The sequence below is a fragment of the Merops nubicus genome, unplaced genomic scaffold (genome assembly GCF_000691845.1).
Source record: "Merops nubicus isolate BGI_N331 unplaced genomic scaffold, ASM69184v1 scaffold43877, whole genome shotgun sequence".
NCBI lineage: Eukaryota > Metazoa > Chordata > Aves > Coraciiformes > Meropidae > Merops > Merops nubicus.
The window spans coordinates 30,589-48,072 of NW_008619150.1; the positions used below are offsets into that span (position 1 = coordinate 30,589).

General features: G+C 40.0%; 2 protein-coding genes across 2 annotated transcripts in view; both read right to left on the reverse strand.

Annotated features, from left to right (window-relative positions):
- LOC103776185 (acyl-coenzyme A synthetase ACSM4, mitochondrial-like) overlaps nt 1-2,766 on the reverse strand; it is an 8,718-nt gene extending 5,952 nt beyond the window's left edge. Inside the window, exons 1-4 of the mRNA XM_008943685.1 lie at nt 2,566-2,766; nt 1,562-1,772; nt 967-1,174; nt 457-600 (exon numbers count right to left, since the gene is read on the reverse strand). Coding sequence (XP_008941933.1) covers nt 457-600; nt 967-1,174; nt 1,562-1,772; nt 2,566-2,766 — 764 coding nt within the window. The remainder of the gene's footprint in view (nt 1-456; nt 601-966; nt 1,175-1,561; nt 1,773-2,565) is intronic.
- A 4,231-nt stretch (nt 2,767-6,997) lies between these two features.
- Nucleotides 6,998-16,955, reverse strand: LOC103776187 (acyl-coenzyme A synthetase ACSM4, mitochondrial-like). Its single transcript, XM_008943686.1, has 13 exons — nt 16,755-16,955; nt 16,294-16,504; nt 15,435-15,642; nt 14,446-14,589; nt 13,417-13,573; nt 12,270-12,349; nt 11,186-11,309; nt 10,365-10,445; nt 10,114-10,215; nt 8,649-8,776; nt 8,441-8,540; nt 7,697-7,816; nt 6,998-7,084 (listed from the first exon to the last, which is right to left on the reverse strand). Exons 1-13 carry the CDS (start codon nt 16,953-16,955, stop codon nt 6,998-7,000), a joined length of 1,743 nt encoding a protein of 580 aa, XP_008941934.1.
- Between the last annotated feature and the right edge of the window lie 529 nt (nt 16,956-17,484).

Genomic DNA, 17,484 nt, shown 5'->3' on the forward strand with positions numbered 1-17,484 from the left:
AATTAAGTGATTTTCCACTAAGTAGGAAAATAGGGCTGAAGAAGCAGCATTCATGGATGCTGTGTTGGACACCAGGTACTTCAGTTCTAGGGCTGCTGAGAGACCAGGGTGATCTATGCAACCGACATACACCCTGCCTCTACTCACCTAACACGTCACAAAGCGCTTTGCTACCTAAACAGCACGGTATCTTTAGGGGTTTTTTTTTGCACTAAAGTTGTCCCAGCTGATGGCTGGCTTTTGACCAACCTAAAGAAAGGGTAAGAGGTATTAATTGGAAAATGAAAACACTGGCTATGATCTTACTGACCTAGAAATCTGCTGGGATTTCTAATCTTATTTCAGAGAGATAAGGGCTGGGGCCATACATTGGTATTTCTCACTCAGTAACTTTTCATCAGTTCTGCTGTGCAGCTTCAACTATCCCACATTTAGCCAGGCTCAAACCTTTCATACCTTTCACTTAAAAGGGGTCTGAAACCAAGACTACCCTGGGAATGTTCAGTCATCTTTGGAGAACCTGTGGTTCCACTGGTGAAGAAGATACTCATTGAATCTTGAATCCTTGTTTTGATGCAGGAATGGTCAGCAGATTGGTTTCTTTAAAACAGAGAATGCAATCATGACTTCAGTGGTTGCTTTACACAGGCTTCATAATGTAATGAAGTATTGCATTTTGCTGAACTCCTACCCCAAATAAGCTTCATAGAAGCTTATCACCAAATTAGATGAAAATAGCGTGCAGTTACACTTCCTCAAAGACAGACTTACCCTTAAGAAGAAAGGATGGGAACTTTTAGAACAAGACCACTGTTAGTAAACAACTCTGATGTGGATCAGCAACCAAGCAGTTGTATTTAACACCTTAATGTTGGCATTGAGGAGTCAATGAATACTTGTAAATGATCACTTGTGGAGAACAGGTCTGCTTTCTGCATCATGACTGCGTCACTAACTCATACTCACTTGTACAGGTCAGTGAAGTTCAGCCATCCCTCCCTACTGCCTTTGGACACGATTAGCTTTGTTTTCAGAAACTGACACTCAGATGCCACCGAGTCCACGGCAGGAGCCCGTGTATCATCAGTAATGATGCATGTGGCCTTTGATGCCCGGAGTCGGTATAATATGTCTTGGGCTGATAATTGGGATATTCCTGGAATCAAGACAATTCCTGTAGAGCAAAACAGTTAGTTTGGGATGGCGATTTTACATCCAATTCTTCTTTAAGAATTTAAACTATTAACTATTCCCAAACTAATCTGAGATTAATTTGCCCAGCATTCCCAAGCCAAAGTTATAGTGAACTAATGCAGCTCCCTGGCCTCTCCTCTAAAGAATGTAATGTGGACCAGTCTTGTGACTGCCATGGCTCTTCCCTGCCTTCTGTCATTTCCATGCCTGCTGCATGGGCCACCTGTCCTCCAGGACATAGTGCAAATCCTTCAGGACTGCTTGCATAACTGATAGCTAGGTCATTCACTATTACTTTTCCTTTATAAAACAATGAAATTCTTGAGCCTCTCAACAAGTTTTACCAGTCTCAGATATGCTCACTGACCTGCTCGCATGCAAGCCACATACACCAGCCACCATTCTGGGATTCGTGGGAGGATCACAACAACTCTGTCCCCCTTCTGCATTCCACATACTTTAGTCAGCACATTGGCCACTTTCCGAGACAGGAACCCCAGCTCCTCAAAGCTCCACTTCACTTCTTCTCCTTTTCCGTTTACCCACCAAAAGGCAGGGTTTGATGATCTCTTTCCAGCCTACATGACATAGGGATTCAAAAGCAAAACCTGTTCTTCTGAAGGACCATGAGATTATAATGCACAAATATCTGCAAAATGGAAGATCTGCATGTTTCACAACTGGCGTATGAGCTATTATTATTTTCTTGTCCTTAAGGGATTAAGATTTGTTATGGACCAAGCTCAGATATTGCCGATAAATTCTTGTTTTCTGAACCAGAAATGTTTGCCAGCCCTGTTGTCTCCAGACTCCATGCTATTTCAGGTTAAGCCTTATGCTGAGCATCAACGCTCCTACAAAATAACATAATGTGAAATACTTCACATAACACTCCTGATATTCTGGATCGAGTTCTAAAACACCATTAAACAGAAGCAGCATGGGCAGAGGACAAAATGAAACAAGAGGACAATGCAGTATCCCAGGATTCTTTCTAGTCTGATTGTTCAGGAAGAGGGGAGTTAAATGGTCTCTAACTACAGGGCATGGGGACAAACACAGAATCCACTTTGGAGCAAGGTAATTAAAAATTGTGGGACAAATTTTCCTAACATGCAACATTATTGCTATGTTACCTGTATTTTTATGATGGGAATATCTTACCATTGCTTTTTCTACCTGCTTGGAGAACACCAAGGGTCAGAGACACTCTTATAATAAAGCAAGAAAGAATGAGATTTTCTATGATTTCCCAATGCAAATCGGTTTTGGCAACTGATTTTTTTTTTTTTTATAAAGAAGAAATCCCAACTTATTTAAAATGAAACTTCAAATTAAAATAACTTGTCCGCACAAGAAAAGATCATCTACCTTTTCAATCTCAGACCATTTATCCAGTACATCACTTGCAAAATTAAAGTACTTTGGTATTTCCTGTTCGCCTCTCCTGACAGACTCGTATTGTGAATACACATCAGAGACAAGCAGCCTGAGGTGTCCATGGAAAGTCCTATTAGGAGGCTTCAGAGTCCAAAAGGATTTTAGGGTCTGTAAGTTAAACAACAACTTCATGGCAGAAGATGATGTATGTAGATGCTGTAGACAAGATTAAAAAATAAGCAGAATTGTTGCTATGAATCCTGCAACAACAACAAAAAAGAAAAGAATCTTGAGATTATCCAAAGACAATTCAGCCATGAATTCATGAGTTATTAATGGAAGTCACTTAGGCTAGTCACAGCCAAATGGGTGTTTTTAGAAGTTCAATTAAATATAGAAGTTCCCCATCCTACTTTCTTTTTTACCACCATCTGTGTCGGTGTGGGCAGCACGGAGCAGCACGGAGTCCCCAGGCAGGTGCAAAGGAGGAACTTTATTTACAAAAACCCGGCCTTTTTATGCCGTTGGTTGACCATTAGTTTACATACTTTTTAGGCACAACAAGCCCACTTTAACCAACCACCCAACAGCCCGGTGCAAACACCCAGCATGCCTCAGCTCCTCTGTTGTAGCTGAGTCCCTCTCCAGAGCCCTTCTCTGCTTAGCCTGAGTCACAGGTCAGAGCCGTGCTGTTACCAGGCCTGCCCTTACAGAGCTGCACCTACCTGCTCCAACCATCTTTTTAAGGACTTAATGTACTGTATTGATTTGGCGTCTTGTCTGTAGCTCAGCTGATGCTTACAGATCCTTGATGTGTTCTTTGGGGCTGCTGACTGCCCACAACTCTTCATCAAACACATCAGATGTTCTTGTTTACGTAATAAGGAGGTTACTGGTTCTGACACCAAAGCATTCAGTAGCTGATTCTCTGTTCCTTTTCCTTCATGTGGAGGATCAAGAATGTTTCCAGAATACTTCCATGAAGATTCTCACTGCTTTACTTGGAAGTTGCTGACTGATATATCCATTCACCAAGAACCTTCATTTCAGTAATCCATTGCATAGGTCCCTAAATTTCATTCAGACACTTCTACACTTGCTTGCTGTAAACACTTTCTTCCATCTGTACTCACCATAGTGATCCTGAAAGCTCTCAAGTCCAATTACTTGCTCCTGTTCCATTGCTACTCATCTTTTTTTTCCTGTCTTTCTAAAATTATTATTTTCTGCACTCTAGAAGATTGCTTAAGTAATGTGCTCAACTGTGTATCAATTTTAATGCTATTTAGAGGCTTCCCACACATGAAGACTATCAAACATGGAAAAAAACCCCAACTGGCTCATGTCTGGAAGATTCTGTGAAGTAGGAGCCAGTGGAGTCCTGGAGGCCTATGATGATGCTAAAACCTAAGTCCAGCTACTGATTCTCCTTTTTCAACCACTAAACTCAAGCTGCTAAACTCAACAGCAGGTTAAATGAATGACTGTTGAAATACAGGTTGATTTTCTTTTCTGTTCTTAAAAAAGATGAAGCTATCCACAAACTAGAAACAAAATTGTAGGTAAACACTTGATTATCCATGTGGAACTTCTCTGGCCTGAGTGAAGCTGCAAAGTTTTGGCCTTTGCTCCAGGTTTTAAAGTTTGTTTTGTACTCATTTCCTTTTTGTCTCGTGTCTTCAACTGTAACTACTTCTCCTTACATCTCTGGTGCATGGATCTCGGTTTTGGTCAAATCTTATTCCCCAAGAAAAAGTAACTTATTTAACAGTAGAATTATTTCCTTATCCTTTAGCATGAGCTTTTACAATAATATTTAATCTGCCTATCAGGTGAATGAACTCAAATACCTAGAATTTGCACAACTTAATTGTTTCAGTGACATCTGACAAAAATAAAAAAAAAAAAAAATCTGTATTTTACTATACTTTGTCAAAACCAACAGCAATTCACAGTGTTCTCTACATGAAGATTGTGGTAGAGAAATACTGACAAGCTGTAAATAATCCTATAGGCCATATGCTCCTGAGAAAGAATCATAGGACATGGATATAAAATTAAGTGTTATTATGCCCCTAAGAACCACCCACTTCAGAATCAAGACTTTTGAGCAGAAACATATTTAGGTGGTACTTATATTTAATTTCTAAACTGTATTAACATGACGGGGTGGAAAAAAAAGGTAATCTAAAAAGGTTTTACTGATAAAAAACTAGTTTTAAAAAATATTCTCAACATATGTTCATTAAAAATGGACGTTAATAAAGTCTTTTAATGTCATACTCTGGGATGTACATTAATTCTGTTTGTTTTTTTTTTTTTTTTTCTTACTTAAGGAAACAACTGCCAGTGAAATATATCTTCTTTGAGGCAAGGAAACAGTGACCTCCACTGTTAATGCTAAACTCCAATGCATCCACTTTCATTCCTCTAGCAGAAAAGCCTAATAATTTTAATTATTCTTTTTAATAACATCGTAAGATATTTCTCATTTCTTAGTCTGCTCTAATTCTACAATTTAGCTACAATCTACAGATTTCAAAGCATTGCAATGATGAAAAGTACAAAATAGCCTGTAAAGAATAGAGGTGAGAAAGAGCATTCAGGAACTGTATTCAAGACTGGAAATGGCATACAAGACTGGCAAGACGAAAAATATTTTAAATGCAGGCGTCCCCAGTGGCCTACAAAAATGTCTGCAAAATTCTGCTGGGAGAGCCTTCAACAGCTTTTGGCATTCTTTTCACCTGCAAACTTAAGAAGTGAAATTGAAGTAAGAAAATTGAGGAAAAGACCCAGTAATAACAAAGTCCCTTGAACTGCTGCAAGAATCAGAAATTACATTTCCTGACTCAGTACCATCTGCTTCTTCTCAATGACCAGCAACACTAGGAATTCAGACAAACAACACTTTCCTGACCTGTTGCTGTGCACAGTATAGATTGAGAGCTGACTGAGATAGATCCTCTTCATTCAGTTCATTCAGCTTTCAGGACATGTGTTTCCCAAACGAGGCACTGTAAAGATTTGCCTTTATCTGGAGACATGAGACCTGGACTCTCTGTCAAAAAGGGTATGGAGTGAAACTCTACTTAATAATTTACTTTTTTGGAAGTAATGAGGACATAACATAGCATAAAACAGACCAGGCAGCACAACTCATTCTGTGGAGTAAGTTTTTTTTGTAATCATTTACACCACTGTTAACTGTGTATAGTTTGCACCTTAACCCAAAGCACTTTGTATCTTCTCTTTTCCCACACTTTAACCATTTAAGTAGACCAAAAATTCACCAAGATGAAGAGAAGTAGTTAAAGAATACATCTTTCTCCTTCCACTCAGAACTTTGGAATGTTACAGTGATAGTTTTTGAACAGAGAATTATCACTTCACTGATGATACCCACCCACTAAACAAAAATGATTTTTATTGATTTCTCATTTAGTTGGAATTATCAAAAATGTTGTAGTTACACTTTTTGTTTTTAAAGGAAGAAGTTAGTAAATTCCAGTAAAAAAAAAAAAAAAATTAAACCTTCCTCATTCTTAATTACTTGCACACTCTCCCTTCTGAAAATTTTTAGGTCGATGGCAAAAGTGGTTCTAATACTACACATTCTTAAGCTGTATGAGTGGTATCTCCTTTTTTCTCCCCATAGCTTCTTTTTCCATATGTTATCCTAGTGCTCTGGGTCATTGTGATGGTTTGAGATTCCTTTTTTTCCTGACGGGTGGAGGTCTGAAATCTAAAGTATGTGCTACCTTGGGCTATGTCCAGCTCCCCCCCACAGGCAGGCTGGAATGAGAGGAGGCAGAGACCTGTTCTGTTCCCACTCCCCCTTTCCTGTCTTCGAGACTTCTGGCTCGGATGTATCAAGGGGGCAGGGAGGATCTCTCTCTCTCTCGCTCTCTCTGCTGGGACCTTCAGCCAGACTCACGCTGTTTTGTTGCTGCTGCTGCTCCCTGTACTGCACATGTCAGTGCCACCTTGGGACCTGGGCCTGTTCTCCAGACTCATTCCCTGCCTTCATCCACACCTAAGAACTTTTCATCCAGCTTCAATCCACATCAATCCATTGGGATACAGTATACGGGAGCTTCAACGCAGTGCTTGGTTTTGTATTTTTGGAAATTTATCCCTCCTTACCTTGTTACCTCTGTAATCTTTTTACCCTGTACCTTTCTTCCTTTTTGTTCCCTGTTAAATAATATATTTCATTTTTTTAATTAACTTTCAATTGGTGCAAAGCCTTTATTACCCCTGCCTTCCTTTGTTTGTCTCTTCGCCTGGGAAAACTAAGGCATAGGGAGGGGAAACACAGTTCTGCCTTCTAAATGGAGACAGTCATGACCACATGCCAAGTGTGATGTGCTGTGGCTGGTACGGATGGTGGAAATTTTCCCTCCTCAATTTCCAGATCATGTTACACTCTTCCCCACTCTTTGTTCCTTAGAACCTTCCTCTGGATTTTCCCAGTAGCCGTCTTTGGCAGATCCTGAACAAACTCCACCTGAAAGACAAAAATCACTTTTAGCCAAATACATTCTGATTAATCTCCCAGGTGCAAGGAAAGACACGTTTGTTATGGCTCACATAAAAAGATGGGAGGCTGCACAGCTTGAGCCTGGGACAATGAAATTCCCTACAAGACATCTTAGCTGACTCCACAGGCAGGACTTGCAGGGACAAGTGCCACAATCCTGAAAAGGTGAGTGCTACAGCTATCAGGACAAGTTGTTACCAGTGTCTTTCCCGGTTGTAAGGGATGGATTCCAACCCCTCTGATACCAGCAACAAACTGCCCCATGGCTTTGGCCAAATCTGAACCGAGCTCAAGGAAGGAACTGGTAAGAGCTGAACACCTTGCTCACCCGAGACGCTGTGAAACCCCAGTATATCCCCAAAGGAAGACTGGCTAAGTCACATGACCATTTCCTCCCTTTGGGTCCTTTCTAGCACATACAGTGAATGCAAGGCTACAGCTGCAACAGACTCTGTAGTTTACTTTTATTTAACTATGGTTGGAGTGTTTGTCAGAATGAAATTGAAAAGAAGCTGAGGCAGAACAAAATATGTTCTGTTTTTAATACAGTTAGAAGACTTGTTTTTGTAGTGTACTTACCTTCCTTGGATACTTGTAAGGTGCAGTCACCTTCTTAACATGTTGCTGAAGCTCATGAGTCAGTTTTTCAGGATCATATGATAGAAAAGCAGGAGCTAAAACAATGAAGGCTTTGACTACCTGTGTCACAAAAGTTAAGAGACTACATTAACTTCTAGACATGGGAATAAAGGGATCTGTATACTTCCAAAAATTAAGTATTAAAATTCAGAACACAAAAATTTGAGCTTTTCCTTTAATTTCCTTTTTCATTGTCTATTAAAGAATTCTACATCACAAGGGTTTTTTTCTATTTTTCCACTTTTTTCCCCTTAACTTTTTACACTACTAAACTTTCAAAAAGTTGTAGAACAGAAAAAAAAAAAGCTGAAAATCTCACCCTGGGGCTCAAAGAAATGTTGCAATGTTGAAAATTATAAAAACAAAAATTAAACACTCTGGATATCGTTGCCACCATGTGCTTAGTGACAAAGAGAGATATAATCCAAATTCTAATTCTTAGACAAAAAGATGCCACAGTAAGTCAGAAGAGCCGAATTTTTTTCCACATCAAACTCCTTCAAACAGGGAAACAATTCTGAAATGCCATGATCTATAAATGTATGGTTTTAAATTGTTTTTAACCATTTTTAATTTAAAAAAATTGCAACATATTTAATTTCAAGGAAACCTAGTACATATAGTGAACCTGATGCTTAGAATAAGTGCATTTCTTTCTATATAATTTTGTTTTCTTCTTTTTACCTCCCCTCGAATTGGATCAGGACTGCTGACAACAGCTGACTCTGAGACTGCAGGGTGTTGTATTAATGCACTTTCGACTTCAAACGGGCCGATACGATACCTAGGAGAACATGCAGAGGTGGCAGCTGCAGCTAGCCAGCCATTCATCTGGTCTTTGCAGACTGAACTTTAGCTGGCAAATAAGCAAATCTAAAAGCAACACACTTACCCAGAAGAATTAATTATATCATCATCTCTTCCAACAAACCAGACATATCCTTCATCATCCATAATCCCTCTGTCCCCAGTGACATAAAAATTTCCACACACAGAGGCAGCAGTTTTCTCTGGATTATCCTGATAACAAACATTTGAAACAAATTAATTAGCAGTTTTGTGGTGGGACTATGTGAGAGGTGGTAATGAACAGTTGTGTATATGTGGATTCATGTTATAGGGAAAAAAAGGTCGTGCTCTGTCAAAATGCCCATCCATCACAACAAATTACTAAAATGTATGACCCACCCTCCTCAGAGAAATTGTTTGAGAAATGATTGATCATCGCAGGGGGTTGCCACAATAATCTCCTTTCAGTAGGAAGTTTTTACCCCTAACCTTCAAGGCCAAAACAGAAACAATGGTGACATAAAGCATAAACTTCATTACCTACATTGATCTAGCAGGTGTAGATTACACAAGAAAAACACTTTGACAACAAATGACATAAGGAAAAATTGAAGCAATAATACTGAATCAAAAGAAGGTTCTTTTATCACACAGTGAGCAATTAGTTTGCACAAGTAATTGTTTGAGAGTGCTATAAATAACCAAATATTAGGGAGGTTCAGAAGAGGGTGAAACACATATCGAGATTCCCCCAAGTTTATTCAACATGATTGTTCAAATGCAGTGGAAATTATCTGTATATCTGCCTGATTCCAGTGTTTTGTTAAGGATCTACTACAAGTCAACACCACCACAGACAGAATACTACTTTAGATGGACCTTTGAATTGAACCAAAACAGCTGGTCTTCTGATGCTTTTTCAAAGCCTGTTCTGCTTTCAGTGGGTGGAGTATTCCTAGTTGGATAGTGACACTAAATGCAACACTACCACAAAGCCATATGATCATCTACCCTTGAGGGTTTCATGCTGTAGTTTGTGCTGTTGATCTTGTGCACATTGTGACAGGCAAATACACAAAGGGTTTCTCTGACACCACAGATACGTGCATGCTGGAATGAGTAACTTATAAAGATTTGAAAGATCAGTCTGTGGGTACTTTTGACAGTGGTATGAAGGAACGAGATACTTGTGCTCTTTAGAAAGCCTCCCTTACCTTCTGACATATTAGACTTTATGGGCTTCCTTCCTGAATCCTTAACCAAGGATATGAGTGAAATGGAAGGGAAAGGAGTGATGCACTAACCATGAAGCCAATGCCATCTAACAGGTACAGGTCTGGAACAAGGTACCCCCTGGTTCATACTGCATCTTGAAGTTATACTCTGACAGACAGTCTCTCCTCAAATAGCAGAACAATGTACCCATCAGGCTCAAAGCCCTCAACCAACCTAGTGAGACCTTGTGAAGATCCTGGATGAAATTCTGCTCCTTGATTAAATCAACAGAACTTTGCCTTGGGTCTCTCTTGAGCTTCTGAGCAGGCACAGACAGACCAGCTCATACTTACCAAGTACTCAGAGAACATACAGAAAGGTCGTGTTGGTTGAACTCTGACAGCAATGTTGCCTTCTTGTCCTGAAGGTAGAATAGCTCCATGGACATCTATGATCTGCAAAAAGGAGCTATCATTACTGATTTGATTAGCTTAGTAAAATATCTGTTATAGAGAAGTGCAGGACAGAGAAGGGACACAGACAGCCCTCCCTTATTCTGGTACCCACAACTCCAGCTGAGCTCAGTTGTGACATATGAACTTACCTGCACATCATAAGGGGGAACAGCTTTTCCCAAAGAGCCAGGTTTAATTTCCATTCCTTTCATGTTAGCACAAATTGTCACCTGCATAATAAATTTAATATTTTTTTTTCAAAATTTATGGAACATCTTGTAGACTTAAATATTGTTGCATTAGGCACAACACCTCCTTGTGACTTTAGCATGACAAGGGCTGAATCAGGACTAAACCACTGTGATTCTCAAAGCACACCAGAGAGATGAGAGGCATTTCAGGTCAGCTCTGTGGAATGAGGTTGCTTGTGCTCAGTCTGAGCCAGCGGGTTCTGCAAACATTTGAATTTGCACAACAGCAGATGTGAAATTGTTACAAATCTTATTTGAATCATGGGACCATTAATTTGAGACTATATCAAGGGTAAGCCGAGAGAATGCCTGAAATCTGACTCTTAACAGCTTCGTTAACATCCACTTACAGGGAAGTCTGGGATGTGAATTGATTTAATATTTTTCATTAAAAAAGACGGAACAAATTGATAGCTGGGGCAAACCATTTTTCTTAGGTTCACCTTTTAAATGAAGATGATGAAGGGATCTACCACAAGTTACTTCATCTGAGGTAATCTCTGGCATGGTTATTGCAGGGGGTGAACTCTGTAGTCATACTATTTCCTACAGACATCAAAATATGCAGCTAGTTGATTTTGGAACTATATAATCATAATTATATATAGCCTCTTTTAAAAAAAGTTAAATGATTCTCACCGTTGCCATTGATTTCTCAAGCACATTGTACCTCTTTATTGTTAGTTTGAAAGGTCATACAAGAATTAATGCAAACACACCGTTTCAGTTTGGCCATAACCTTCATGGATATCCAACCCTGTCTGGATTTTCCACTTCATCATCACTTCAGGATTGAGAGGTTCCCCTCCAGATAAACAGTGTTTCAGACTCTTGAATTTGTAGCTTGAGAGGAATAGCAAACAATAATTTTCTTAACCCCTGAAAAGAGCAGTGAATGGTCTTAACTAAACAGACTCTCTCCACTACCACGGTATGCCTAAAACTTCACAAGCTACTTTGGAAACAACAATAATTATCCTGTCACACAATTCTGGATTGGACTGTTAGATTGCTTGAGTTGCCACTGAGGTTAATATGGTTCATCTCTGCATCACTGGAAGTAGGCTTATTTTCAGGAAAAAGCATGAGCAAAGGTGCTTTCCTGGAAGAGCTGACAAGAAATGAGAAATCTGAACATGTACATCAAATGCTTATGGGAAGCTGAGTCACGTGCTGACATCCACAATCAAATAAAACACTGAGAATCTTCTAGAGCACAAGGAAGGCTGAATAGGAACACAGAGCCTGAGCTCTCTGCTAAACCAGCATTAGTTTCTGTCAGAATGAAAGACTTATATGAGAAGTTTAAGCACCTTTCTGAAGATGTGAAAAAAACTCACAAATCATGCTGACTACTTCTCTCTCATATGCTGAGTATTCTATAGTGTAAAAAAACTGGTGGGAACAGCTGCCAAATAACTATCAGCATGTGAAAGTCCTCTAACTGCTCACTTCATTCTCAAGTATACGAAAACAACTCCACTGTAGTTCCAGTAATTCCCTGACCCAGTGCTGCCTGAAACCTTAACTTAAATTTAACTGTGAACCGTAAGCTCAGAGGAGCTGAAAACTTAAAAAACATATCTCACTTGTTTCCATTCCTGAAGCCTGAATGGTCTAAGGTGTGACTAGTTAGTATCATATTTCAGAACATAGCTTTCTTTTCTAAAAGCAAATTTTGGTAACTAGATTTCCTTTAATTGAAAGACAATTAAGCAACATAAGGAACCAAACAGCAGCACGGTCAGGGCATTATATCCTAGGCTCTTTCTGCTGCCCCTGGAACAGAGAGTTGTGCAGTACCTGTTCAGCTCATGTTGGACCAGCATGCGGTAGGCAGTGGGCGCAGTGCAAAAGACAGTGATGGGATATCTTGAGAGTGTCTAGTAAAATAGAAAGTTATTTTCTTGAAAAGAAAGTGTTATGGTGAGTCTGACTTTGTAAATATGTAGGTGATTAACACAACTTACATGCTCAAATGTCTGCAAAATGAAAACCACAAAAGTGCAATGTATGCCCAACAGAGAGTGACTATGGATTAGTGACTACAAATCCTGACTGCAGAGTGGCTGTACCAGTGAGTCCCACTGCTGTAGAAAATACAGCACTTTCTGCCCAACAAAAATCACTCATGTAAATGAATGAGCACTAAGAGTAGTAGTTCCAAGGCAACTGTGTCCCAGGCTCAAGAGTAAGTGGCAACAGGCAACTAGACCAAAGCTTTTCCAGTTTTATTTTTGTGAAGGTCTGAGTCTCCTCTCCACACAAGAGGCCAGTGTTGAGGAGAACAGGCCAGCTGACTGGTTTTGTGAAATGGCAGAGAGGAGGAACAGGAATTCTGGCAACTCACTGAAAATTCCAGATAACGGGGCCCTGCTTCAGGTCTGTGCCATACTCTGATTACTGGCACATGCTTACTCTGAGCCCAAAGCAGCTGCAAGTCCATACCTGAAGTAAGCTTTAGCTAAGTATCACAGAATCATAGAATAGTTTGGGTTGTGAGGGACCTTAAAAACCATCTAGTTCCAACCCCTCTGCTGTGTGCATGGATACCTCCCATTAGAACAGTTTGCACAAGGCCCCATCCAACCTTGTCTTGAACACCTCCAGTGATGGAGCATCCACAGCCTCCCTGGGCAACCTGTTCCCGTGTCTCACTACCGTCATAATGAAGAACTTATGGGACAAGACAGCTTATGATCCTGAGGTTTTTTTATCAGTATCTTTCACCACATCTCCTCTACACTGTAGTCATGTAACATCACCTAACCAGGAGAGAAAACTCTTGTTCCTCTAGCTTACTGGGCAACAAAGGGAGGGATGATTGCTTGCGATGTGGGAAATACTATCCCTGTTGCCTCAGAGCAGTGGGTACCCATGCACTGGAGCCCAGCTTGTTTCATTTACACAAAATGGAAATAAAGTTCACAGTATAAAATGTTACACTTACCTCTGCAATAACGGCTGGTTTAAACTGTGGCATATTGTGTACAAAGACACATGATCCACAGATCCATGGTGCAAAAACACTGCTCCAAGCTGACTTTACCCAGCCAGTATCAGAGGTATTCCACATTATATCTGAAGGAGTCAAGTTCATCCAGTACCTGATGATAAAGCAGAGACCAAAAAAATACTTCATAGAGTGTGAGATACTCAGACACAGGTCACAACATAAATGAAAGGATAGGAGGTTTCCATTAGATGATACTATATTGGTAAGTGGGGCTCTTTAGAAAGTTTGTGTTGGAGAATATTAAACATTCTCTTATTTCCCTTCATTCACTCCTGTTTACCATTTCCAGCATTTGCTTTTCTCCTGAACAGTGAAAAACATCCTTAGTTTGAGTTGCAGAATCTGGATATGGATGAAAAACTGAACAGATAATTTAGAATAGTTTTCCCCACTTTGTGGATAAGAGCCATAAGCTAAATCACATCTTCTTTCTCTAGGAAACTAACCAAATTACTTCTATGGACTCTATAGCACCAACTTCCAACTCATTGCCTTGGAAAATGTATCCTTTGATTTTCATGACATTTCTTACTCCCTGGGAAGCATAAATAAAAGATGTTCAGTGAAAGGAAATCAGTACCTAGCCACAGATTCAAACTGTACTGTAACTTTTAAGGTATAATGCAATGGTCCAAGGTTGCTTTGGTTCTCAAGGAAGGTCTACACAATACTAAAGCACTTAACTTTAACTGGTTTTGCTAGAAGGATGCTATCCTTACTGCTACTCTGCAGTTGGTCCCCTGAGCAACAGAACACTGTGTTTGATGATCTCAACTGAGTCTTCAAGAAGCTTTCAATAATGAGGGTTTTGCTGTGAAAGGGGAAAGGTGATGAAGAAGCAAGATCCTACACTCATGAAATGTCTGTACACTGTACATTCACTGCAGTTTTTACCACCACATTTTTAATTTAATTGTGATTATGTCACTTAATCAGGTCAGTGGGAGCAACCGCAAGGTATACCTGCCACTGGTTGCAAACCCGATGCCATAACTGCAGTGGGAGTGCACCACCATTTTTGGAGAGCCTGTACTTCCACTAGTGAAGTAGATCAGCATTGGGTCTTGACTCCTTGTCTTGACACATTTATGGTCAGCAGATGTCACCCTTCAGAAGAAATAGTACATGACAGTTACTACATGCAGTTTTTCAGAAAGGAAGCAATATTTTTTACGGTGTTAGAGATAAACAGGAAAATGGCCCCAAACTATATGATCTCACTAAAGAAATAGTTACATCAGATACCAGAGGTTAGGGAGCATATTTTGGTAGTCACAAGTGTGCTCTGTACGCCATAAGTTTTTAAATGTGAGCACCTACAGCATATTCCAGTGACACTGCCTACAACTATTTTGCAAGGGCACTCAGGGTGGCTGTTAGCAGATGAAAAAGCAACTTCTGCCTCAACACAAACTGTCTCTCAATCTGAAGTCAATGGTGGCCATATTCAGGCTATTATGCCAGATAAGGTGGTCTTAGACATATTACACTGTTTATGTTCAAGAGGCTGAGAAAAAATTCAGATCATCTGGGCTACCAAGGCAGTCAAGGGAAGAAATAACTGATGCCATGTTGGTTGATCACCAAGAGCTGTCAATGGGTAACTTCTCATTGGATTCAAGCAGCATTAGGCTGGGCTCTAGAAGACAAGCACAAAACAACTGCAAGACTAGTACCCTGTATGCTTGTCTTGTGATCACAATAAAAGCAGAGAGCTTTTAAAAGCTGGCAGACTGCTCAGTAAGGAGAGCCTGAAAGACGTGAATACAGCTCCCAAAAAGTGTGTGTGGGGAATTTGTACTTAATGCAGTGATTACAGGGAGTTGACAGAAGGATGCAAAAATGTCATTTATTTCTATTTTGGAAACGAATCCCAAAACTCAGCAATGTAACCTGACTGATACAGCTTCCTTCACCTCACAGGGATGATGATAAAACAGTTGGATACTCACGTAAGGAGTTCTTTGAGGTTTAGCCACCCATCTCTGCTCCCTTTGGCTACAATAAGTTTGCTTTTCAGAAACTGGCAGTCAGGCATGACAGATTCCACTGCAGGTGCCAGTGTATCATTGGTAATGATGCACTTGGCCTTTGAAGCCTGAAGTCGGTATAAGATGTCTTTGGCTGTTAATTGGGATGTTCCTGGAATAAAAACAATTCCTGGAAAAAAAGCAACAAGCAATTTAGGAAATTGACCATTTATCTTTATTATGTTCACAGGACATGACCCCAACCATATAAGAGCTGAGCTACTCGCCAAAAACTTATTCTTTGAGGAAGAAGAAGTCAAGTATAACTCAGGTTTGAAGGCAGAACTTGGGTGAATTTGTGGCCTAGGAACGATCTGGGATCACGGGGCTGTGAAAGACCTTCAAAGCCTGCAACACTGATGCTGAGTTTTGTGTCTTTCATACTAAAGGTATCTAGATCATGAGTAAGCTCAAGATCTAGAGTGGTTTTGAGCACTTCCCTCATAATTCATTTTCAGAGGGGCTATGTGTGTGTGAACCAAAACCTAATTTAGTGCATTTAGTGCATCTGGTCAAGTCTGGCCTTAAATTGTAACCATACAATCTTCACTGGCTTCATCTTAAGATGCCATTTAACAGGACCACGGTCTGTTCAGCACCTTGTACAACATCACTTTGGTTCCTGTGTGGGTGCTGCCAATTCTATGCAAAAGCTGACCTGTACAGGGCCCAGCAGCATACTCCTGCTTACACTTTTTTTTTTTTTAATTAATTTAGCATATTTTTTCATATCTTCTATTTATTGTCTTTCTGCAACCAAGAGATTAGTAAGGTCAGTCACCTGTTCGCATACAGGCTACGTTCAGTATCCACCACTCAGGAACACGAGGCAGAACTGCTATAACGCGGTCTCCTCTCTGCAAACCACATGCCTCAGAAAGTATATTAGCTGCTTTCCTTGACAGGAACCCCAACTCTTCAAAGCTCCATTTCACTTCATCCCCCTCATCATTTACCCACCAAAAAGCTGGATTTGCTGAACGTCTTCCATTCTAGAATGCAACAGAACATATTAAAATAAGAAGACAAACTTTAAAAGGTTTCATTATATATAATCCAAAATAACTCCAGACTAAGCAAATCATCTCTGGCACTTGGCCTCTTAAAGTGATACCTATATTTCTGGCAAAGAAAAGAAAATAGTGCATTTTGCTCTACAGCTAATACTACCCAGTGTTCATCAGGAAAATTTATTTGTATCATCTGAGATTTTTTTCAAATATCTAAGGAGTAAAATACTACCTTTTCTAGTCGTGACCACTCATCTAAGACATCACTTGCAAAGTTGAAATATTCCGGCAGTTCCTTTTTACACTGGTTTATAGAGTCATAATACGAAATAATCTGAGATGTAAGAAACCTGTTGCATCCATGGAATAATCTGCAATGCGACCTGAGAATCCGCAAGCATGGAGGAATCCATGATTTAATAAGTGTTCTCATGATAAATGATGTTTTATTGGACAGTGAGGAAAAAACCAGATACACGCTTAGAGGAATCAGTCATCTGAAATGAAAGAAAATATATATAAAATATATATGTATGCAGTCAGGCATTGGATGGGGTTTAGTTTGTGATGCTGGATAAATTAACGTAAATCAGCTAGAATAAATAGGTTGTTTCCTGGTTTGTTTGTTTGGTTTTTTTTCCATTATTTGATATGATTCTTAAAATAAGTTGACCTGGTTTGGAGTAAAAGGGAGCTGGTTTTGCTCTATGATTTTAACGTCTTAGCTAAAGCTCTTCTAATTAACTGCTCTGTCTGAAATTAGCAGCGTTTCCGTAAACTGTCTGGTTTAGCAGTGATAAGACTTCATGTTTACAGTCACTGCCAGGGGATGGTGTGCAGACCAAGGCTACTGCTGAGCTTGGATCCCACATGGAGGGGGGCAGAGGGTACCCCACACCTGCGGGGAGGAGCGGGCAGAATGAGTGACCCCAAGAGTCACCAGTGGGGTATTCCAGCCCCCA